The sequence below is a fragment of the Artemia sp. Qi Xiang Cuo genome, chromosome 2, assembly GCF_049724085.1.
Source record: "Artemia sp. Qi Xiang Cuo chromosome 2, ASM4972408v1, whole genome shotgun sequence".
NCBI classification, from domain to species: domain Eukaryota; kingdom Metazoa; phylum Arthropoda; class Branchiopoda; order Anostraca; family Artemiidae; genus Artemia; species Artemia sp. Qi Xiang Cuo.
In genome coordinates this window covers 62,212,904-62,239,541 of record NC_142795.1, presented here as the reverse complement: position 1 = coordinate 62,239,541, position 26,638 = coordinate 62,212,904, and the positions used below count along the sequence as shown (strand labels likewise).

General features: G+C 34.1%; 1 protein-coding gene across 1 annotated transcript in view; it reads right to left on the bottom strand.

Annotated features, from left to right (window-relative positions):
* Positions 1–12,437: 12,437 nt before the first annotated feature.
* LOC148955476 (kinesin-related protein 2-like) overlaps positions 12,438–26,638 on the bottom strand; it is a 148,783-nt gene continuing 134,582 nt past the window's right edge. The window contains exons 11-12 of the mRNA XM_089108214.1: positions 16,767–17,037; positions 12,438–13,589 (exon numbers count right to left, since the gene is read on the bottom strand). Of these exons, the coding sequence (XP_088964340.1) occupies positions 13,386–13,589; positions 16,767–17,037 (475 nt within the window). The 3' untranslated portion in view covers positions 12,438–13,385. The remainder of the gene's footprint in view (positions 13,590–16,766; positions 17,038–26,638) is intronic.

Sequence of the window (26,638 nt, the reverse complement as noted above, 5' to 3'; positions counted from 1 at the left end):
ATATTTCATTCTTTCTTCGATTTACAGACACTGTTGCCACTTATCTTAGGAAAATCAAAGTAATTGTCATATTGAGCCATGGAGATAGATAAAGCATGAGATAAAGAATACATGCCTATCTTTTTTCTCTGTCTATCCGACTTCATCTTATTATACCACTGAAACTTTTTCATTACCAGATTTTTTCTCACATTGCGACTTACATCAGGACCAACATGACGAATTCATAGAAAAGAACGGAAAACCCAAGAAAACATTTTGCGATTTTGCCATGCCCAGTTTTACTCAGGGGCTTACTTTGCTATGGGCAAGGGGGGGGGGGCGTCTGCCCCTCCCAAACCTTTATCTCCCCCCCCCTACAGAACCAAGTGGCTCATTTTTCCGTTTTTACTGTCATTTTCACTTTCTTTAGGAAAATTGGCTCCAACTTCCCCCCCCCCAAGGATTTTGACGAAATTGCACCACTCGTTTTACTGTCTTGACGTCAAAAAATTATCTTTGTGCCATTATTGCAGACTTAGCTGAAGATACAATATAGAATTTTTCCAAAAGGCCAAAATACAATAGACATTCTTTCGATTTTTTTTTTTTTTGTTTTTTTTTTTTTCAATTCGTATATGTAATTTTTTACACCTTCAGTCAGTTATATAAAACCTCAGATTTTTACTACAAGAGACAAAGGAATTATTCTAATCAGCTTTTAAATTCCATAGATTCAAGAATCCAGCCTTATAGGATAGTCAGTTACACCAATAATGCTTCAACCTGGGTGGAATTGAAATCTTTGGTTTTCTATTAATTGATGAGTGAAACTACAAGCAGTTTGTCCTCAGTTATTATTTATTAACTCGAAGAGTCTGAATTAAAATAGCTGGACTTAATTGCTTAGATTTGTTTAATGTTCATGTGAAAAACCAAATTAAATATAGTAGCAGATACACTTTATAGTGCTCCACTTAGAATCGACAAAAGAGACAAATAAATAAAAAGCTGTGTCTTTCTCTCAAAATGGGGAAATAGTATTGGTAAGGGGACTCCTTATTAAAATAGTCTCAACAACCAAAGTTTGGCTTTTGGTGCTACACAAATGAGATTTTAATCAAATGATTTGCAACAAAGATATACCCTAAGACTTGGTTTTCAAGCTTATTGCGTCACCAGAATCATTCATTTTCAATTGAAAGACAGTTGGAGACTTATCACGGTTGGATCTTTAGCAATTTAGAATGATGCAACGGTAATTAAAAACTACTAGCGTGAATTATAATGTAGGATCTGAAGACTCCATTAAAAGAGTAGAAAATTTGAATTAAAGCTGGAGTCAAAATTCAATCCGCACCTTTCTGCATTTCAAAGCCACTGAAAAGATAAGAATGGAGCAGTTTAGGGTTAAACAATGTTGTCAAACGCAAGACAGTGGTAGTTAATTTTTGACACTTGCGCCAGTTCCCACTCTTAAAAGCTTTCTATACTCTTTGCGCCAGTATTTAATTATTTAAAAAATCATTAACTGCTGCACTATAAATACAAAATTTGGTTATTGTTGTAAAATGAGAATTGGGACGGGGAAGTATTTTTGCAGTTTTCCATTTAACACCTCTTCTACTATACTATTACTAACTAATATATTTGTATTCATTCCTTAGTTATTTCAGCCATAAATCCGCTGTAGCTCAATGCCACTCTTAGTGAAAGTCAGTGGTTCATGGTGTGTCCCTGTTATTTTCATTGAAGTTACAAATTAAAAAATATGCTATTAATTAAAATGGCATTAATAGTTGGAGGGTTAAAATCTCATGAAGACATTTCGGGTCTTATCACAATGAGATGCTATTCGATGCCACATAATTATACAAATTATATGTCTTTGTAATACCTTATTCGGTAATTCAAAAATTACAAAGTTATTAAGCTCTTAGGTAAAAGGTAAAAACTTTCTTTCCATAGATTGCACTATCTAAAAATTGATCACATTCATCGATTTGATAGAATAATGTCCAAAAGCAAAAATTCAAATGATTTCAAGTTGTAAGCAGCTTCGAGTTTTAAAATACAACGTAAAAACTTCATAAACAATTTTATATTGTTAGTCTAAGGTATTAGTATGTTCCTACCGTTTAATAGTTCACTCCAATAATTCCAGTACATGCAAATACCTACATATAGTACACGGTATACAATGGCATAGTAGCTATTGCTGACCCCTAATGAACCCAAAGAAAATGTCTCTCAGGAGCCATTCAACAAAAACCTGAACAATGGGCTTGATAGAAGTTTCTGCTATCTAAAATTCCTTACTATATTTGGACCTAAAGTGCCTCCAGTGAGCCTATAAGAACTACTAAGACTGGGACATTAGACATAAACTTACTTTGGAAAGAGGAGGGGGGCATTTATCAACCTCTTCCCAAATTAGGTGAGCATATTAAAAATTAGGTAGAGTCATAATAGCCAAAATATACAGAAAGACCCGAATGACACCTTAACAATGTAAGAAGTTTTACAAAAAAAAGAAAAAAAAAAAAAAAAAGCCAGCCTCCCAGACAGGCTGAAGGCATTTTGGATATATCTGCTTTTGAAAATTATTAACAACAAAATTTTTTTTCTGACACAGGGTTAGAGCTTTTGCTCAACAAACCTATAGAAATTCCGACTAGAACATTTTGTGTAATTAATAGCAGTTCACTGGGTTGTACTGTAGTAGAGGAAAGCTATCTCGGTTCGGTAAGTTATGGCATCTTATGTGATTTTCCAAATAAATTGGATAGGGGTAATTCTAGATTTAAAAATTTATATCAGAATTTGGTGTAAGAGAATTTGATCCAATTAACTTCTAGGATTAGACAGCAAGTGACTCTTGGCAGGAGACAGTGCTAAACGCAGGTTATCACTTTAGCACTTTCCCTTTGCGATTTTATCCTAAGATTTCTTATTAGCTGCTTCAAAAACCCTTATATAACCAACTTGAGGGTAATAAAGTATTTCTAAATATGTACTTACTTAGTTATTCTTATGGATTACAATTAGCCCCTACAATTGGGAATATTAGACTAAGATTTGCAATCAACAAATTTAGCAATCCTTTGGTACAAACTGCGATTAAATCAGAAGCTATTTTTGAAGCATGAAGGCTATATACTGGATTTTGTCCTAAATATCCAAATCGGATATCGACCCCCTATTTTTAGTTAATTAGTTCAATTAACAACTCTGGAAGAACAAAATGGAAACAGATACAGTAAAATAGCATGGAAGAACAGAACAAAATTTAGCTTCTACTATGTAATACCTCTACGTTGTCAACATTCTTTTTCTGTTCTAGTTACGTAAAAAAAAAGTCACGGATACGAATTTGGTACCGACTCCGCAACAGCGGGCAGCTGGCAAAAGTTTATGTTTAGAAAAAGTCAGTAGAATTGGATCAATGAAGCGGCTTCTAAGACAAACAAGAGAGTAAATTCTAAGAAAACGGCATATTTCAACAATGCAGAAGAAGTTGCCAAAGAAAGCAGTGAATGATCTTTTTTGTACTAAATTGTTCTTGTCTCTTATGCTGAGGTCAAATAGTTTACCAATTGGGCAATAAAAAAAAAATTAAAGGATGAGGCATGGGCAGGATGGTCCTTGCTTTTAACCCATGTGTGGAGATATAAATGAGACGGTAAGTTATATGATGGGTGAGTGTAAAGAATTGGGTGAGAAGCGAAAGAATATGTATTGAGATTGTAGGCTCGATGGAAGATGACTGTCGAGTATAGTGAGGGATGAGTGTTATGTCAGTGTGGAGACTGTGGAACGATTTCTCAGGATAGCAATCAATCATATATGCTGTTTTAGCAAACATAAAAACAGCTGCAGGTATAAGGAACCTGTAAACACCACTACTCAAAATGGGGCCGGTGTTATCTTTGCCGCTGTGGAAAAGGCTCTGCATTTTATTTGAATTTTGAAAAGTGACATTAAGGTTATATTTTTTTAGGATTATTCTGAGTTTGTCACTCAATTTAGGAATATAGGGTAGAACAGTGAAAAGTTTCTTTTCATCGACCAAAGTGACGACATCTGTTGGGGGTTTTGGAGTTGATTCATACCGCCTTTTTTCTACGATTGATTCAAGTAATTTGATGGGATATCCATTGCAAAATAAAATGTCCTTGAGATATTTCCGTTCTGGGACTATATGAGCGTCTGAGCTTATTCTTATTACACGATGAACCAAAGATATTACCACTCCTCTTTTTACGCAAGGAGAGTGGTTGGAAGAAAAATGCAAATATCTATCATTACGTGTAGGCTTTCTATAAATAAAAAAAACTCAAGGCTGAGAGACTTAATAACGATTAAGACGTCTGGAATAGGCAGTTTATGATTATTTTTAATGTAAACTGAAGGTTACAATCTGAAGTGTTAAGATGAGTCAAAAAGGAGTTAAGTGAGGAGGCAGTTATAATCATAAACTACCGTTTCTAGTCGCCTTAAACTTCAATTAAATAAATAAAACAAGTTTGTTCAACTGAAATTAAGGAGCAAAATTAAAGCTTAAACCGAACAGAAATTATTACGCATATTGGGGGTGGGGGTTGACCCCTCGTCAATACCTTGCTCTTTATGCTAAAGTTCGAATTTTCTCCTAATTCTCTAAGAGCGAGTCCTGAATCACAAAGGCCGTGCAATTAGAATAAATAGCTCTTTTAAAAGTACTAAAAAAACTTTAGCGTAAAGACTGAGGTATTGACGAGGGTGCGACCCCCCTCATATATGTAATAATTGCTGTTTATGTTAAACTTTAATGTTACTCCTTAGTTTCAGTTGAAAAAAATTGTTCTTTTCTTTCATTTCTGACCAATAACTCTGGGAAATCCGGCTCCCCTTTCATGAAGATCCTCTCACGTAACCCCCCGCCCGCGTCCTGATCCCCCTCCCACCTGAAAAATCCCCCTGAAGACGTCAGAATACTTCCCAATAATATATGTAAACAATGACGAAAACAATAAGAATTCCAAATAGGGATAGGAATTCCAAATAGGGATCACTGTCTAATAAAAGGACCTATCCCTATTTGGAATTCTTATTGTTTTCGTCATAGAAAAGGCAGTGTGGTCATGGAGAATAATAGTAATATGTAAACAATGGGCAGAGTTCATAACTTGCAGCCCTTCCCCCGGGGACTCTGGGAGGTTAAGTCATCCTCAAAGACATAGCTATTAAATCTTTTGACTATGCTGAACCAAATGGCTATCTAAAAATTTTGATCAGGTGACTTTGGGGAAAAATGAGCGTGAGAGGTAGCCTAGCTGCTCTCCAGTATTTTTGGTCACTTAAAAATGGTACTAGAACTTTTGATTTCCGATCAAGTGAGCCCTCTCCCGATATTCTACGATCGCTGATTTGATATGATCACCCATGGCAAAAAAATAAAATAAACACGCATCTGTGATCAAAGCAAAAAATGCAACATTGCACATTTTGTACATGGGAGCTTGAAACCTCTACAGTAGGGTTCTTTGGTATGCTGAATCTGATGGAAATGATTTCCATTAAGATCAATAAATGTTTTTTTTCCTGGGGGGGGGGGGTCACCCCTTTAAGGAAAACTGGGCAAATTTTATCAGGCTCGTAACTTTTGATGGGTGCCATCAAATTTGATGAATTTTATATATTGTGAATAAACATCAAAATTCGATTCTTTTGATGTATTTATTGTTATCAAGACTCTGTTTCTTGAGTTTCGGTTACTATTGAGCCGCATTACTCCTTACTTACAGTTCGTTATCACGAACTGTTTGATAAGTCTCTTAGCCTTAAGTTTTCGATTTATAGAAAGCCTATACATAACGATAGGTATTTGCATTTTACTTGCAACCACTCTCCTTGATTAAAAAGAGGAGTAGATATATCTTTGGTTGATTGTGTAATAAGAATATGCTCAGAAGCTCATATAGTCCCAGAACTGAACTATCCTAAGAACATTTTTACAACCAAATAGGATCGCTGGCAACACCATACCTGGGAAGCGATTGGCCTTTAAGAATGCTTTACATAAAATGAACTTTTGAAATGCCATTCAGGATTGTAATTTTTATTCAGTTACCCTTTCACCGTTGCTTTAAAAGGGTCTCTCCTATTTTAGTTTCAGTGTTTTTTATTATATCTTTTGGATTTTTTTCTGTATCTTTTTTATTATTTGCGCTTAAGACGGTCAAGCGGAGGAGCTGACATATTTGCAGTCCTCTTCGTTTTCCTTATTTTTCTTTACTTCGTTATCCTCGTTTCTCTCTTGTTTACGATTCTTTCGTCTTGTTAAAAATTTGAAAGCTTAAAAATAAAAATTGGAAAAAATGAAGATCACATCTTTAGAATGTGCATTCCCCGCATAAAATTTCATAAAAAATTGCAAACTCTATGTTTGTTCAATTAGTAATATGGATAAATCCTATACTATTATAAGTAAATACCATAAAGCCCTATACGCATGAATAAATATTGTCACCTCAAAAGAAAATATCGTGGCGAAAAAAAAGGACTGCAAATCTTTTAAATTACATACATAAAATAAAACTGCGTCAACGTTCTGGCTTCATTCTAAGATAAAACAGAAGGTTTTTTTTGTTTTATTTAACTAAGAGCCGTAAAGAGCAACACTGAAACTCAAGACGAACAGAAAAATATCTCATATATTAATGAAACTACTTCCCCCTATATGGACTGAACTCTGAAAAGTAATTCCTTGAAAGCATTTTAGAAAGCAATTAATACAGGTAATTGGTCAACAATTCGTTTTATATATCGATAGTCGTCAAAATTATGCATTTCGATTTTTATAAAATTGTTCTTATGCTCGAACATTCATTGAGATAAAAAAAAAATCCATGCATTCTTACCCAAAACACTCAAATTCCCCCTTTTGATTTTCAAATATAACTTAAATATATAATTCTTTTCTTACCTGAAATAGCCCGCTAAAAGCTGTTTCATCAGGGCACAAGTAGTTCGGACTATCCACAAGGCAGCCTCGCCTGTTTGTCATTTGGAACATGGAGCAATCCTCATAAGTCCATTTTTATAATCCTTCAAAATTGGTTAAGACCGTTTCATAAGGGGAAACATTTCCCTTTTTCTGTTTTTGACATTTTGTTTCCTCCGTTTTATCAAGTTTAATTTTTTCTTCACAACTACTGTCTTTTTTTCTCTCCTTGCCATGATTTCAGCTTAGTGGAGTGATTTTCCGAAAATTTCGGCCTTTTCCGCTTTTTTTTACTGGCTAAAAATATCCTTTTTACTGCTTTTCCGGGCACCCTTAATCTTACCATATTTGAAGTATATACGAGGCAGTTGACTTTCCCTAACCTGACATAACGAATTATTCCTTCTTCTGTCCAAAATAAATTAAAAAAAGGCTGTGAAAACACAAGATGAAACTTTATTTCTTTTTAAAACCACTACAATAATACAAAAAAGTTTTATAACCCTAAAATAACACTATTTTCTAAATAGACTGATGATCCCATGAATTTTGTTCCCAAAAATACGAGAATGTTAAATACGTATTTTTCAAAAAAAATTGTTTCGGGTTATGAAAGTCAAAAGTATCAATAATTATAGCCGACAATATTGCAACTATTATGGCGGCATCAACACTATGTTCTGTGAAAAAACAAATTATGAAGTTTTAGCGACTGATGCCGAAATTAGGACCGTACTTACGAGCGAAGGTAAAGGGGGTTATCCTACAAGATTTAAGAAAACCCGTAGGGATGATTATAACTTATACTACATATAATTGCTTTTAGCTTTTTATTACATTAATATTTTACTCCCATCTTGGCCCTCTATCCCAGTATTGGAAAGAACATACCCACATCAGAGTGTCGTTTATTTCGTTTAATGTAAAGAACAATATTGGCACAATAAAAACAAAATGACAACACTGCTCTAAAAATAGGGTCAATCCTTGATACACAAACACATAGTAACTCTTAAAATTATTAAAATACACGAGGATAATCAAAACTTAAGACACATTCAGAATCAGTCGACGATTTTAATTTGCAAAGAAAGGTTATGAGCCTATTTTATCGTGTCTACAACACCAATGATTATTAGCATACGAAGGCAGGCTAAGCCCTCCTACTTTCCAGAATTGGGTCCAGCTCACTGTTAACTTTTCTAATATATCGTTAATAAACGAGGTCACTCCCAGACTAAGGTCTAATTATTGTTCTATAAAATTGTAGCCAGGTGATGGTAAAATTCGATATTAGCATCATGCTGGGACCAAACGCCCTTTTTATGTTTCGCCTGAAAAATCTCGTAAGCTTTTATTGATGTTTCACGGTTCAATTTGAAAACTAAGATTTTGCCCTAACTTGGAATTCAATTTAAGGTCAAGCCCTAATCAACATTTTCTAAAAACCTCTCTAAGAATGAAGCACTAATTTTAAATCGTCTCCAAGTGGTTTTTGGTGAAAAGCAATAAAGGTGTTCTGAACCAATGCAACAACCTAAACACAATTGGAATACAGCTAACTTGTCATTTAGACAGTGGCTTCATTCGGGGGTGGCAAGGGGGGGCAGCTGCCCCCCCCCCAAAAAAAAATGGAAAAAATCTTTTATATAGCCCATGCCCCTTGACTCTCTGGATGTGGAACTTTTTTGCCCCCTCAATAAAAATGCTGTAGCTACGACCCTGCGTTTAGATATAGTATTAACGTCAGGTGGAAGTTGCATATTATGTGCAGCTGGAAAAGTTAAAACTAATCATAGTACATTTATAAGATAGTTTTTCTAGTGCTGCAAAATCTATACATATAATCTCATGAAGAAATTTGATTAAAAAAAAAAGAACATTTGAAAATGGATCTTGTGTTGAAAAGACTTATTTTTGGGCTCTTTTTTATATTCAATACTCCATTCATTTATCAAATTAATTTATCTCTATTAATATTGTCGAAAAATTACACTCCAGTCCTAACCTTGTTGCTCGAACACAAAATTCTCTCGAATTTAAATTCTTTGCAACCCTGAATAAAAGAAAACATCTTCCCAAGCAAATTTCAGTCTTCAAAATACATCTTAAAATGCCATATAAAATATAACTTTATCCAGCAAAATTAAAAGCTAAAAATACCTGTAACGACATCACCTCAGAAAGCAGTTTGCTACCGACAGCCTTCCTGGTACAGAACAAAATTAGAAAGCATAGATAATTTCAGGGTTTTGCTAGATAGCCTTAGATGGGGTTATTTCTTTTTACTCCTTTTTACACTTGAATTTCGGCTTTTATTAGTTTCTCATACTCTTATGGTTTTACACTGTTAAGATTGAATTGTTAAAAAAAAAACTCTAAGTCTCACAGCTTGGAATTAGTTAGATAACCACGGGAATGGCACTTAATCACTTCCAACTAAAGCTCCAACAAGAACCTCAGACTAAGATTAGCAAATGTTTGCATAAAAAGTGAACAAAAAAAAGAAGAATAAGATAAGTGAGACAAAGAAAACAAACAAAGGAGGAGGAACACCAATGTCACAGTTCACCGGAAAATATGGAATTTTATTTAGATAAAAAAAGATGATGATACAAACCGATTCACTTCATTAACTATAATTTCCAGTCTTTTTTTTTGTACTTTAGAATTTTCTTTTCGGATTTACTTTAAAAGCCTTTGACTGACTTTTCTGTTTCTGAATGTTTCGTAAGATTTTCTATATATGAATTCATTATAAAGGAATTTGATCTAAACTACTCCATTACAACCTAAATAATTAATAAAGGTGAGGAACCGATAAGAATGGTGATAGCTAAAGAAATTATAAGGAATTAAACAAGATTGCAGTGCCAAGCAGGATTACCGTGATCGAAGATTTATAAGTCTGTTTCTGACGTCCAAGTTATAGATAGTAAAAATTAATAGAAACACATCTTTTGTCTAGTATATACAATATTTATATAATTTCAAAATCTAGCAGTGAGTAACATACAAAAGTTATATTTTCGTAAACTACACTATTTAGGGGGGAAACCCTCAAAACGCCCCCTAAATACAATTGTGTAAATAACGCAGAAGATCATTGTAAATACAGTGTGGCAATTATAGCGTAAAGAAAATTAACAATATAAATTGCAAAAAATTCACAGAAAAATTTCATCAAAAGCACCTAGATTTCGCCAAAAAACATAAAAATGTATATAAAGGTTCATATTTCTATAGTTTGAAATTTCAGCATCTGAAATATCTTCTCCTCTTTGTCAATTTTGCTGAATTTCTACAAGTAAGTTTTCCTTTTTCAGTTCTACATGAAGATTTGCTTTATAACATCTCTGTACATTACAGGAGGCACAAGCCAGGCTTTTTAGTAGGCAAAAGGCCCACGAACTAATTATTTATAGTCTAAGAATTGGTGAATTGATGAATTAGGGCGAGGGGTAGGATTGAATAATTGGTCTTCCAAATGTAAAAAAAAATCGGGAACACTTCTGCTAAAGAGGGACCTATTAGATCGGTGGATGCATCATTCTCCCCTATGTCACAATTGCTTGCTCGCTGAGGGAAATATCCAATCTGTTTTACTTGATTGCCAGCCCCTATATACCAAACAATACTGTAAAACAATAGAGTTAGCACCAGTTATTTCTTAAATTGTAACTTTACGCTGCCCTTACATTTTTTTTTTAATTTCGAGCTCAAAATCAATCAAAATAATTTTCTCCAACGCCGTCTTTAATCATTTAAAAATTTTGGCCCACAGACACATATTTGATAGTAAAATTATAACATTTTCTTTTTTTTGGTTGGAACGGCGGAAAAAGGACTTCTGTTTGTGAAAAACCCGGAGACAGTGAATTCACCCGCTGCTAGGGATGATAACGGTTAATAACTGCTTATTCTGAAATGTCCAGAACTAGAAGTGTTCGGATCAAATTGATTAGTTTAAATGTCAATATGTTTATATTGGCACTTCAGAATAGCATTTTAAAAATAGAAGTCCTAATAAAACTGAAGTCATCTTCGTTTAAAATTATGTTTTCCGAATGGTCCAAGGAAGCCAAGGCCGTATCCAGGGGGGGGGGATTACCCAGTTTGAATCCCCCCCCCCCCAATTTTTTGACCGAGTCGAAAATTAGTCTAAAAAATACCTGTAAAGACAAAACCACGGGATGTTACACCAAGTCCACGGGACAACTTCGGGTAAACTCCCCCCCCCCCGAACAAAAATCCTGGATCCACTCTTGAAGGAAGCGAAACTGCACACAAACATTTGTACTACTATATACATACATAGCATTTTACTTTGCTTTGTAACAAATGACAAAATGGAGGGATGAGATAAAATTCGTATTAAAAAGGTAATATGCAAGAATGCCATTTTTTTCTTTTTAAGATCAGGAGTGAACAGCTAAAATTTAGAAAAACCCAGTTTAGGATTTACTTATGAAACGAATTTATTTATTATTTACGATAAAATAATTTATTAAGAACCCATGACTAAGCTAATTCCTTTTCCCTATAATAATACTAATACAATCACTGAATAAAGTTAACTTGTTTCGAAAGGGTAGCTTTCAGATGTTTTTTTTTGTAACTCTAAATATTAAACCCTTAACCAAATTAACGGAAAAATCTTCTGGACCTTTTTTTTATATTTTTTTAAAATTAATAAAATTTTAATAGTTTTTACTAAAATTTTCAATATACATTTTTTTAAATCATCGACAATACCAGAACATACATGAGGACTATATGATCAGTCCTCTAATAAGCTTCAGAATCAATTTCTTTCTGGTCATTATTTATAAAAAAAACTTTTTTCTTTCCCAGGTTCAATCAATTATGAAAAAGCCCTTGTCAAAAACTTGAAATCAAATCATGAATAGAGTCGTTTTAGATATTCGAATAAGGTAATTTACCTGAATCCGATTCAGATAAATTTACCTGAATCCGATGGGCCCTATTTCAACACACTATCTAATTGGTATTTCTTTCATCGGTTATCGGTAAGCAGTCACTGGTTGTGTGCAGCTTCTTGAGGGGTTTTATGGGTTGGCCGAAGGTGGTTCACTGTGAATACCCATTTTAGGGCAATTAAAAATTAGTTAGCAATATTGCTTAAATGGAAACAGTAAGTTTTCGAAAATCCCTGTTGATGTACAATTTCTTTCTTGAGTTTTAGTAGACTGTATGTCAAATAATATTTATGTAAGGTCAAAACTGTATTTTAGGGTTCAGTCTCATCAATCCGGCACCTTTAACAATAAAGATTAAATTTTCATCTTTATTATCATGCTTGCTCCAAAAGCATGGATAAAACAAATGAAAAACTGCGGTCCGAACGGAGTGTAACTGAGCCTTAAAAAAAAAAAAAAAAAAAAAAAAAAAAAAAAAAAAAAAAAAAACTTAAAAATTTATAGCTAGTAAAATTCAATAGCAAAAGTCCCTTCTTACCCTCCCCCCAATAAACAAAAAGAAGATCTTATTTCAAAATCGGGGAATTCCAATTTTCTATACAAACTTAAAAAGTAACAGAAGTAAAATTAACGTTTCAATTTGAAAAATGGCATTCAATTGCATCATTATGAGTCAGACAAAAATAACAATCAATTTTCTTAGATTAAGTTTTTTAGCAAAGGTAAAAAAAGAAAAAAAACACTGCTACGCCACCAAAAAATCATACGGCAGGCTTTAGTCTGAAGCAATCTAGATCTTTCTAGAACTAGATCAATCTAGATCTAGATCTTTTATTACTCTAGCGTTGAGTCAGCTGAAGAGCAAAATAGTTTATTACTCTACGATAAGTTTAAATTTAGTCGCATAGACAACTTAGAAAAACAACAACAAAAGAACATTACTATTCTAGTTATGCATACGGAATAATATAAAAACGGCTCATTTAATTACAGTCAAAGATTATGTTTTAAAAAGTCTTGTAATTATCGACTTAATTGCCGTGCCGACAAGAAATGTAACGCTGTTGCTGAGAAAGTGTCAATTTGGTTAAGGAAAGAAGAAAGATTACTGCAAAATGCTTCTAGAAATATTTTTACATGAAATTATCTTGGAATAAAGAGCACAGTTTTGACTTCCAAGCATTTACCGAATGCGTTAAAATATATATCCTCATAATAACACTAACTAAGTGTATAAAAAAAAAAAAAATCTAGATGAAACTAAAATTATTAATATTTAAGAAAAGTTACTTTGACAAGAATAGCGTCCTCGTGACCTGTTTCGAATAAAAAGACTTCAGTGTGGCGCAGCAGTGTTGACATATTAATGCCTAAAATGTCAACATTCAAATGTAAAATGAATATAAAAACTGTATATCCTGTTTAGCACTTTAGCACTAAAATTACTACAAAAATCAAGTAACATCATTAAAAGAAGCACTTCAAACTTTAGTTTTCTTAGAAGTTGCAACTCCAATATGACAGTTGTGCACTTTGGCAGCGAAATTCAGGGAATTCAGACTCTCATTGCCGTTCTTCTCCAACGGTGAAATGTTGACAAACATAAGAGTTTTTGAGTTTCCACCCCCAAGGGAATTCATGAGTGCATGGGTCAACTTAGAATCGCGATAGGGAATATGCTCTTTCTATAATAAAAGGAGTATTATTAACAAAAACAAGGGTCACTCCAAGACAAATTGTAGTTACTTATAGAATATGAGGCTTCAAAGAAAAAACAACTCTATAAAGGAAAAAAAGCAGCGTATACCAACAAATATATTTAATCTCAGCTAGAAAAAACAAAATATACTTGCAATCGCGTAGAAAATCCAAGAGAAAAAAGTTACGCTTAAACACCTATAATTTCAACAGAAAGGAGAGAGAAAAGGAAAGAGAGAGAGAGAGAGAGAGAGAGAGAGAGAGAGAGAGAGAGAGAGAGAGAGAGAGATAGAGAGAGAGAGAGAGAGAGAGAGACATATAGACTGATAGACAGTGAGTGAGTGAGAGAGAGAGAGAGAGAGAGAGAGAGAGAGAGAGAGAGAGAGGGAGGGAGACAGAAAGAGTGAGAGAGAGAGAGAGAGAGAGAGAGAGAGAGAGAGAGAGAGAGAGAGAGAGAGAGAGAAGGAAAGAGATGGAGGGAGAGGGAGAATTTTCTAAACTTCAAAAAAATAATTTCCTCATTTGTTTCTTCTTCTTGAACATCACTGCTATTTTCAATTAAAAACTGAATTTTTTTGAAAAGCTTATTCTTGTTATTTTTTCAAGAATTTGACCCTTTTTTGCCCCTTTATAACTAAAAGACCTTTCTAAAAAAAGAGAACAAACTTTTGACAACGGATATTTATTGATGTGCATTTAGTACACAGTTGCTGTGGTTTCGATGCTTCACTTTAAGCTCCTTTACAAATTACGCCACTAATTGGATATAAACTGCTAACACCACATACGTTAATGGCAACGATTTTAGCCTATGTACTAAGACATTGATGAGGAACCGTAATTTCAAAATAAGAAACAAACAAAGCTGGCCATCTAACGTCACTTTTCAATATTAAATATTCATAAGAGTTAACTATGTACAATAACTGAGAAAGGTAGAAATTAAAACGAAAATAGAATGAAATTCGGGTCTTTGTTTGTTAAAAAAAAAGGTCGATAAAAAACTTGTATTTCTTGTAAAAAAACAAAAACAAAAAAACAACGAAATAAAACAAAAACAGTAAAAATACGATGTAAAAAAATACACAAACTCAAAAGAGAATGACAATACACGCATGTCAATTTAAATCAACAAAAAAAAAACTACGAAACATATAAAAAACATAATAAACTTCAAAAGTTAGTTTAAAAGATCAACCGGCAAATAAGAGAAATATCAGGTAAAAAAGTTGAGCTGCAGACTAAAATTGAACACAATTGATGACAAAGTCAGTTAATACCTTTCCGTTTGATTGATTTCTACAGGGAGCTTTTGTCCTTTCTCCCCAGGGAGATGGGAGACTCCTGATTGGATTGTAGTTGGGCGGAAATAGTTCCTAGGTCTGGGAGTTCATGAGACCCCTTTCGACCAAAAATGCTCAATAGGACCCCGTGTCAATCACTTAAAATTTATATTCTAAAATAATCATAAGAGCTTTATTCTTGAAACAAGCTAAAATAGAACATGTGTATTTGTGTATGTGATAAAAGTACGTGATTCAAGCTGCTAAGGACGAAGAATAAAAAAAAACAACAAAAAAAACCGCTCAACAGCATGTTATTTCCCCATCTAAATTGTCGATAATCAAGCGAAGATACTGTCACAGAAGTGCGTTAAGTACAGGAAGAAGATGGTTGCGTCAGGATTAATTTACCACCTAAAGTGTGGTTTTGTGGACTCGACAGTACAGAGGTAAAAACATTCTCGTTGTGGTTTCATTTTGAAAGAAAAAGCATCAACTCATCAACTTCCTGAATGACCACAACCTAAAGTAATATATTCGACACTGGCGAAACTGGGGTGTTTTTTTTCTTATATATAGATATCTTTCTGATCGTAACCCGACGTTCACAGACCGAGGGGAGCTGACAAAGGATATAATATGTCCTTCTTCCCTGTGACACAGACACATTTCAAAAGTCAATACCACTCACTGTACGAAAGCCTTCTGAACCACGCTATTACAACGGAAAAAAATCGCAGCTCACAACTTGTGGGTCAAACTAAATCATGGATGGCAACAGAGCGGTTTGATGAGTTTATGATCTCAGTTAACAGTGGCTTGAAAAATGAAAAGCGAAATCTTTTCATCTTTGGATAACTGCATCTTATATAATAAACCATCGTCATTAGAACGCCCAAACTTATTTTTCATCTCGACATTACAACCTTTAGACAAAAATACTTGGTTAAAATTTAAGAATTCGATGCTACGGAGAAACTGTTTCTTTAATGTGTTACGTAGCTTTGAAAGAGTTAAGGTGGCAATTTCGACAGTCTTGATTACTATATCTACCATTGACAATCCTAACAAAAATGTCAATCTTACCCTCTTTTGCAACTTTTCTTTTAGAAAGGCTGAATTAAGGGAAGTGAAGACCTAAAATAGCTATTAGAGCCACCAAAACATACGCATTGTGACAAAGGGTGTGGATTTTTACCCAATTTACCAATTTTAATACCCAATTTTAATCTTCCTATTCATTTTAACGAAATCTGACACAGGTTGTGGATATCTACCCAAGAGTTCTACCTTAGGACCTCAACCTATCCTCAAGCGCTGAGTAGCTGGCACTAGAAGATGATGTTTAAGTTTACGATAACATTGATGTCCACGATACCCTACTGATGCTGAATTGCTGGATATTGCTTCTCTGAATGAGGAAGAAGAAAATGAAGAAGAACAACGGCCTATTTCATTGAAATCAATTGACACAAGGATATCTTTAACTACCATGTGCTCACAGAACCTCACAAAACCTCATTAAAACCATTTCAATTAGGCTCACAGCTATTGAAGATCCAGAAAACCTCAAATCATCTTTCCCTCAAAAGAGAGTTACAGACATTTTTTTTCAAAACTAAAATTACAGATTAATTACATGTAAACAGAAAACATGATCAATAAACGCACACATGCAAATTTTTTTTAATTGCATTTACCATTCCTTTTGATATTACAGTTGTCCATGACTTTCCCAAATTTTAGAAAATATAATAAAGAAAGGTAAAAAAATAAAATAAATAAAAAAACAGAAACATATTGAACTTACTGCTGTAACATCAATAACGCTTCCCAGTTGGGACAAGATAAATAGAGAATAAACTAATTAAGATGTAATACCTTTCCTGCAACAGCAGCAATAACGTTTCCAAGTTGAGCCAAGGATTTGTTGATATTCTGCGTTTCTACTAGTCTATCTCCAGAACTCAGGCTTTCTTTGAGCCTCTCAGAGCCTGCTAAATCAACTAAACTAAGAACGCCTTGAGTTTTTTCGCTTGTAGCTGAGTTGTCACCAACAATCTTCAATTGGAATATTGAGTGCGAGCGTGAGCTCCTCTCATTGCATGCGGTAGACGCCACTGCTCGCTGCTTCTGTGCCATGCTCAGTAACCTTTAAAAACACAAGAGATTAACTGTATAAATTCAAAATTTTTCATATGATATTGTTCAGATAGCTAAAATTTAGATTCTAGATTGTCAAACGGAGGAAGCCCTATGATTTTTTTTCTTTTTTTTTCAATTTTCAATTTTCAAACAGTTCGTGGTAGTGAACTGTAACCAAGGAGCGACTCGGCACAATAGTAACCAAAACTCCAAAACACTGAATTTTGATAGCAATAGATACGTAAAAACAATTGGCTTTTTATGCTAATTCCAAATATATAAAGTTCATTAACTTTAATGTTACTCATCAAAAGCTACGAAAATTAGAAAATTTGCCTGACTTTCGAGAAGGGGGGAAACGCCCGCAAAAAGTCGAGTGATCTTAACGAAAATAACATCATCATATTCAGCATATCAGATAGCCCTAATGTAGAGGACACAAACTCCTATCAACAAAAATGGGGGATTTTGTATTTTTAAGCAGAAAAAATCACGGATGTGTGTTTATTTATATATTTTTTTTTTATTCCAGGCATGATCATATCAAACCAATCGTACTAAAAGTTCCAGAGAGATCTCGTCCAAACAGAAGTAAGAAGTTCTAGTGCCCTTTGTAAGTGTCTAAAAAGATTGGAGGGCACCTATTCCCCCCCCCCTCCCACGCCCATTTGTTCCAGAAATGCATACGATCAAAATTTGAAGATAACCATTTAGTTCAGCATAGCTGAAAGATCCAATAGCTATGCTTTTGATGATGACATGACCCTCCATAGTCCCTGAGAAAAGGGTTGTACGTTACGCAATTTGCTCCTATTTTTCCCTTATGGTATGCGTTATTGGAAAATTTACGGAAATTTTTCAAGGTAATTGTCTGCCGGGAGGGGGGGGAGGAATTTCCCACAGGGAGAATTTTCCCTGGGGAGGAGAGTTTTCGGGGAAATTATCCAGAAGAAACATTACACGGGGGGGGGGGGTTCTGCTATGATTGGAAAAACAGTCAGAAACTAAATAAAAAAACAACAAGTTTTTCCAACTGAAAGTAAGGAGCAGCATCGTAACTTAAAACGAACAGATTTTGTATATGACCAGGGCTGCCCCTTCCTCAACCCTCGCTGTTTACGCTAAAGTTTGGCTTTTTCCTCCGATTCTTTAGGAAAGACAACTCAAACACAAGGATCGTCGACACAAGGATCGTCGAATTGGAATGAGAAGTATTTTTAAAGAGCTTTAAGACTTTACCTGCTTACTTTGTTGAAAAAACTTGTTTCTTTTTATTTAATTTCCGATCTGAGCCATATGTGAAGGCCAAAGGCCGAGCGAGTGGAGGGAGAGGAAAGAAGTCAACGCAGCTGACTTTCTACTAGTCACGAATGGGCCTTTTTGTCTAGTTGCCATATAATAACATATTATTTGGCAATTTTAATATTATTTTACTATTCTTTTGTGGGAGGTTGCCACGGCTGCAGCTGAGTTTCGATAAATCCGGTGAAGCTTTGTGAACGCCCTGTGTGCTATTTTACCCTTGGGTAATCTAAGGTCTGAGGTATGAAACGAGCCTTGTTCTTTTTTTTTGTCTTTTTAATTTTAATAAAACGACACCTTTATTAGCTTTTTTAACGATAAAAACTGAAATGTTTTATCCGCTTTTTTTTTGACAAAACAACATCTTTTATTATATTTTTTTCTGCCATGTTCTACTCTTGCTGCAGTAGGAATTTTCTTCTGTTACTGGGGGAAACATCTTTTCTACAACAAAAGGGACATAACAGGCCATTTTTCTTGAATACAACCACAACATAATAATCTACACGGACGGTAACTAATTAGAAAGAAACAAGTGAATGAAACATAATCATCTCTTTGTTATTACTAAAATTCAACGTAAATTACTGTTTTTTTTTTTTTTTTTTTTTTTTTTTTTTTTTTACCGTAGTTCATTATTTAGCCAGGCAGAATTCAAAAATTATTTGGAGGATATGTTGTAGCGAGCATTAACGATTCTTTCTTAATGATGGAATTCAATAATGAATTATGATGAATAATGATGAATTCAATATTAATGTAATAATAATTATAAATTATAATAATAAAGTAACGCCGTAAATTTTTTTATAACTTCGTATATTTTTCATAACAAGAAGGACAAAACAGGCCATTTTTTTTAAATACAACCAGAGCATAATAATCTGCACCGACGGTAACTAATTAGAAGGAAACCAGCGAATGAAACATAATTATCTCTCTGTTATAACTAAAATCAACGTAACTTATTGTTTTTTTTTTTTTTTTTTTTTTTTTTTTTTTTTTTTTTTTTTTTTTACCGTAGTTCATCATTTATGCCAGGCGGAATTCAAAAATTATTTGGAAGACATGTTGCAGTGAGCATTAACGATTCTTTCTTAATGATGGGTGAATTCAATGTTGATTTAATAATAATAGTAATAAAATATAATAATGGATATAATAATAGTAAATATAACACTAAAATTAAATAATAATAATTTAATAATAATACTGATTTAAGGAAGCTTTTGACAACACATCTCATTAGAACTTATTGAAAGACCCAATCTTTAGAAAAACCTCTATCGCATGGTTAAACCCAGCATGTTTTGAGTAGTAAGTTATATAAAGCCGCAGAACCTACATGAAAAAATACATGGAATTGCTATTGATTGAAAACCTACATTCATAACCTAGGTGCTGATTCTAAACCTACATGAAAAAATACATGGAATTGCTATTGATTGAAAACCTACATTCATAACCTAGATGCTGATTCTAAACCTACATGAAAACCTACATTGAATTGCGCAAGGAAAAGCCACGCGTGTGTCATTACACTTACACGTGAACATTTTAAAAAGCTGGCAAAGGTTTTTGTTATTGATAAGAATTGCACAAGAAATTTCATAAGAATGTGCGTCGTAACTTCACGTGGATATTTTTTTGTTTGATGTGCAAATTGCCAAAAAAATTAAGTTTTGAGGAGATTACGTTCCTTGGCACTTTTCATGTTTTCAATCAGATGGGTTTTGAAAGCACAGTGTGTACATGTGTGTAGGCTTTGTTATTTAAAAAATTGGACGCTACAATCAGAATTCTTTGATTGACATTTGCAAAAAAGGGTTTAGCATTTGCAAATTTGATCCTATTAAGGTGGAAAAAAAGAGTTTAGCATTTGCGAATGCTTCAGAGCCGACTTGCTAGCGAAAAACCCGTGTGATTGACTTGAAATAAAATTTTTAAACAAGAAATGGCTGAAAAGTGTTTTGGGGGAGATGGGAGGATTGTGTGCTATATAATACACAAGTGATGTTTGGACAGTGCTGTCAATTTAAAATAGTTTAACGTTATACTATACGAAGAAGTAAAACGAATTTTTTTTGTTAAATAAGTAGTTCATGTATCTAGACTAGTGATAGTGCTGTACTGTGGTACGAATTGATTGTGAAAAACCCAAATTAATTAGTTTAAAATAAAGTTTTAACAGGAAATGTCTGAAAAGTATTTTTTTGGGAGGTGGGGGCGATGACAGAGTGGATGTCTTAGACTAGTTATAGTGCTGTACTGTGGTACGAATTGCTTGTTAAAAACCCAAATGAAGTAGTTGATAATAAAGTTTTAACAAGAAATGTCTGAAAAGTATTTTTTGGGGGGATGGGGCGATGACAGAGTGGATGTCTTAGACTAGTTATAGTGCTGTACTGTGGTACGAATTGCTTGTGAAAAACCCAAATGAATTAGTTGAAAATAAAGTTTTAACAAGAAATGTCTGAAAAGTATTTTTTGGGGGGTGGGGGCGATGACAGAGTGGATGTCTTAGACTAGTTATAGTGCTGCACTCTGGCATGAATTGCTTTCGAAAACCCGGATGAATTAGTTGAAAATAAAGTTTTAACGAGAAATGTCTGAAAAGTATTTTTTTGGGGGGTGGAGCGATTACAGATTGGATGTCTCAGACTAGTGATAGTGCTGTACTGTGGTACGAATTGCTTGAGAAAAACCCAAATGAAATAGTTGAAAATAAAGTTTTAACAAGAAATGTCTGAGAAGTATTTTTGGGGGGATGGAGCGATGACAGATTGGATGTCTCAGACTAGTGATAGGGCTGTACTGTGGTACGAATTGCTTGTGAAAAACCCAAATGAATTAGTTGAAAATAAAGTTTTAACAAGAAATGTCTGAAAAGTATTTTTTTTTGTTTTTGGGGGGTGGGGGCGATGACAGAGTGGATGTCTTAGACTAGTTATAGTGCTGTACTTTGGCATGAATTGCTTTCGAAAACCCGAATGAATTAGTTGAAAATAAAGTTTTAACAAGAAATGTCTGAAAAGTATTTTTGGGGGGTGGAGGCGATGACAGATTGGATGTCTCAGACTAGTGATAGTGCTGTACTGTGGTACGAATTGCTTGAGAAAAAACCCAAATGAATTAGTTGAAAATAAAGTTTTAACAAGAAATGTCTGAAAGGTATTTTTTTGGGGGATGGAGCGATGACAGTTTGAATGTCTCAGACTAGTGATAGTGCTGTACTGTGGTACGAATTGCTTTTGAAAAAACCCAAATGAATTGGTTGAAAATAAAGTTTTAACAAGAAATGTCTAAAAAGTATTTTTTGGGCGGTGGGGGCGATGACAGAGAGGATGTCTAAGACTAGTGATAGTGGTGTACTCTGGCATGAATTGCTTTCGAAAACCCGGATGAATTAGTTGAAAATAAAGTTTTAACAAGAAATGTCTGAAAAGTATTTTTTTTGGGGGGGGGGATGGGGCGATGACAGAGTGGATGTCTTAGACTAGTTATAGTGCTGTACTGTGGTACGAATTGCTTGTGAAAAACCCAAATGAATTAGTTGAAAATAAAGTTTTAACAAGAAATGCCTGAAAAGTATTTTTTTTTGGGGGGGGGACGATGACAGAGTGGATGTCTTAGACTAGTTATAGTGCTATACTGTGGTACGAATTTCTTGTGAAAAACCCAAATGAATTAGTTGAAAATAAAGTTTTAACAAGAAATGTCTGAAAAGTATTTTTTTCGGGGGGTGGGGGCGATGACAAAGTGGATGTCTTAGACTAGTTATTGTGCTGTACTCTGGCATGAATTGCTTTCGAAAACCCGGATGAATTAGTTGAAAATAAAGTTTTAACAAGAAATGTCTGAAAAGTGTTTTTTTGGGGGTGGGGGCCATGACAGAGTGGATGTCTTAGACTAGTTATAGTGCTGTACTCTGGCATGAATTACTTTCGAAAACCCGAATGAATTAGTTGAAAATAAAGTTTTAACAAGAAATGTCTGAAAAGCATTTTTTGGGGGATGGGGCGATGACAGATTGGATGTCTCAGACTAGTAATAGTGCTGTACTCTGGCATGAATTGCTTTCGAAAACCCGGATGAATTAGTTGAAAATAAATTTTTAACAAGAAATTTGTTTTTGGGGGGCGGGGGCGATGACAGAGTGGATGTCTTAGACTAGTTATAGTGCTGTACTCTGGCATGAATTGCTTTCGAAAACCCGGATGAATTAGTTGAAAATAAAGTTTTAACATGAAATGTCAGAAAAGTATTTTTTTGGGGGATTGGGCGATGACAGATTGGATGTCTCAGACTAGTGATAGTGCTGTACTGTGGTACGAATTGCTTGTGAAAAACCCAAATGAATTAGTTGAAAATACAGTTTTAACAAGAAATGTCTGAATAGTATTTTTTTTGGGGGATGGAGCGATGACAGATTGAATGTCTCAGAATAGTGATAGTGCTGTACTGTGGTACGAATTGCTTGTGAAAAAACCCAAATGAATTTGTTGAAAATAATGATTTAACAAGAAATGTCTGAAAAGTATTTTTCTTTTGGGGATGGGGACGATGACAGAGTGGATGTCTTAGACTGGTTATAGTGCTGTACTCTGGCATGAATTGCTTTCGAAAACCCGGATGAATTAGTTGAAAATTAAGTTTTAACAAGAAATGTCTGAAAAGTTATTTTTTTTGGTGGTGGGGGCGATGACAGAGTGGATGGCTTAGACTAGTTATAATGTTGTACTGTGGTACGAATTGCTTGTGAAAAAACCCAAATGAATTAGTTGAAAATAAAGCTTTAACAAGAAATGTCTGAAAAGTATTTTTTTTGGGGGGGGGGGGGTAGGGGCGATGACAGAGTGGATGTCTTAGACTAGTTATAGTGCTGTACTCTGGCATGAATTGCTTTCGAAAACCCGGATGAATTAGTTGAAAATAAAGTTTTAACAAGAAATGTCTGAAAAGTATTTTTTGGGGGGAATCTGAGCTAATTAGGGTTTTTGACCGTAAACTCTAGTTTTTTGCAAGAAAATTATGGAAAATACAATTCTCTGGTTCAAATGTGAAACTTAAGTCCTTTTTAGGATCGAAAAAATAAACTATTTCTGTAAAATCTGAGCTAATAAGGGTTTTTGACCGTAAACTCTAGTTTTTTGCAAGAAAATTATGGAAAATACAATTCTCTCGTTCAAATGAGAAACTTAAGGCCATTTTTGGATCTAAAAAAAACTATTTCAGTAAAATATGAGGTAATAAGTGTTTTTGACAGTAAAATCTAATTTATTGTAAGAAAATTATGAAAAATACAATTCTCTGGTGCATAGGTGAAACTTAAGTCCATTTTAGGATCGAATAATAAAACTATTTCTGGAAAATCTGAGCTAATAAGGGTTTAAGACTGTAAGCTCTAGTTTGTTGTAAGAAAATTATGGAAAATAAAATTCTCTGGTTCAAATGTGAAACTTAAGTCCTTTTTAGGATCGAAAAATAAAAACTATTTCTGTAAAATTGGAACTAATAATTCAATATTTTTTTTTCATAAAAACAAACTATTTTTTTTAAACTTCGAAATTTTTCAGCTTTATTTTCTTTTTCTTTTTTTACGTATATTAAAATGTCAAAATATGCTTACAGTTCTAACAATTGTGCTCTATGACTGGTCAGAGACATGATGTGGCTTTCCCACTGGCATTTTATGACCGGTTATCGACACTACCTAGTCTACTTCATGTATTAAATCAGTATTTTTTACGCAGTGGAACGATAAACACATAAGTCATATCTTAAAAAAAAGTGAAGATGGAACATTTTAATAGAGTGTGTTCAAATAACAAGGTTATTGTAGCAGTGAATGCCGACAAGGAGAAGTGTTTAAACTATGAAGCAGGTACAAGTGGTAGCACTATTGGAAATGTATGCATGCATTGTCATGACAGTAAGGAATTAAATTTCTTTGGAATACCGAAAAAATTCAACTCTTATGATGATGGTTATGCGAGATTGAGATCCCCAGAGATGATTGCACTCAAAGAGAATGCTAACATAAAATAATTGTTGATGATAGAGGACAACTGCTTGCTACTGTTGCAGGTAACACATTACCTACGGTTACATCCAATCATCAGCATTCGGGTATTAGCATTCAGCGGAAGGCTAATAAAAGAAAGGCATACTCTGCTACTAATATCGTAAACCATATCTTTTTTACGTGCCGAAACTGTTACCTGTGTAAAAATAATGTGTTAATAGACAATCATTATGAAAAAATGGCAAGTAAGTAGGAAGTAGGTAAGTAAGTAGGTAAGTAACAAACTCTTTCTTGAATTCATCTCTTGGATACACAATACAGAAATTTTATTATAGAAAATTATGAAAAAAAATTTGAAGAAACTCTCTATTAGCATTCATTATCGATTGAAGTTGTTTCCTAGACAGACAATACAGCAATTTCACAAAATCTAAGTATAAGAGTGATTAAATTCTACATCAACATGCTTTTCTCGCATACATAGGAAAAAGTTGACTATTTGATTTTGATGTTGGATAAAAATCCATCCATTCTTATAGAAACTGCAATAGTTTCACGGAAAACATCTTCTGATTTAATACATGCAATAAACTTGCTAGTCTAGATAACCGGACAATTCCTTTTTTTCTCTTTTTTATCACAAACAATTTTCAATGTCTCCAAGGCAGAGCAATTTCTTCATAAATTCCACTATTTAATGCCCCCCTCCGGCGCGGGGCCGGGCAGTTTAAGTTAAGAGGTGAAATCAAGATCAGAGAAATTTTTGAGATTTTTCATTGGTTAGAGATGCAACAATGGTACATTTTTTTTAATAGAATGAAAAAGAACGACTATTGAATGCCTCGCTGTTTAAGTTAGGAGGTGAAATCAAGACCAGAGGAATTTTTGAGATTTTTCATTGGTCTCCGGCGTGCCGGAGACAATTCCCTTGGTTTTGTTACTTAGTGGGAAAAATGGCAGAAAATACCACTCTGATGTAGTTTTTAAAAATTGTGTATGGAGGAGGGAGCTAAAAGCCTCTCATTTCGGGCTTAGACCATAGACATTCGATTGCTATCTTGGAATTTCCATTCTCTTGGTTTTGTTACTTAGTGGCAAAAATGGCAGAAAATACCACTCTGGTGTAGTTTTTCAAAAGATGTGTATTGAGGGAGGGTGCTAACAGCCTCTTATTTCAGAATTATTCACCTCTTGGATACACAATACAGAAATTTAATTCAGGAAATTATGAAAAAAAAATTAGACAGGGTTACGTGCACGCACGTAACCCCGTCTAATTTTTTTCATAATTTCTTGAATTAAATTTCTGTATTGTGTATCCAAGAGGTGAATAATCCCGAAATAAGAGGCTGTTAGCTCCCTCCCTCAATACACATCTTTGGAAAACTACACCAGAGTGGTATTTTCTGCCATTTTTGCCACTAATTAACAAAACCAAGAGAATGGAAATTCCAAGATAGCCAATCGAATGTCTATTGTCTAAGCCCGAAATGAGAGGCTTTTAGCTCCCTCCTCCATACACAATTTTTAAAAACTACATCAGAGTGGTATTTTCTGCCATTTTTCCCACAAAGTAAAAAAACCAAGGGAATTGTCTCCGGCGCGCCGGAGACCAATGAAAAATCTCAAAAATTCCTCTGGTCTTGATTTCACCTCCTAACTTAAACAGCGAGGCATTAAATAGTCATTCTTTTTCATTCTATTAAAAAAAATGTACCATTGTTGCATCTCTAACCAATAAAAAATCTAAAAAATTCCTCTGATCTTGATTTCACCTCTTAACTTAAACTGTCCGGCCCCGCGCCGGAAGGGGCATTAAATAGTGGAATTTATGAAGAAATTGCTCTGCCTTGGAGACATTGAAAATTGTTTGTGATAAAAAAGAGAAAAAAAATTGTCCGGTTATCGAGACTAGCCAGTTTATTGCATGTATTAAATCAGAAGATGTTTTCCGTGAAACTATTGCAGTTTCTATAAGAATGGATGGATTTTTATCCAACATCAAAATCAAATAGTCAACTTTTTCCTATGTATGCGAGAAAAGCATGTTGATATAGAATTTAATCACTCTTATACTTAGATTTTGTGAAATTGCTGTATTGTCTGTCTAGGAAACAACTTCAATCGATAATGAATGCTAATAGTTTCTTCAATTTTTTTTCATAATTTCCTATAATAAAATTTCTGTATTGTGTATCCAAGAGATGAATTCAAGAAAGAGTTTGTGACTTACTTACTTACTTACCTACTTCCTACTTACTTGCAATTTTTTTCATAATGA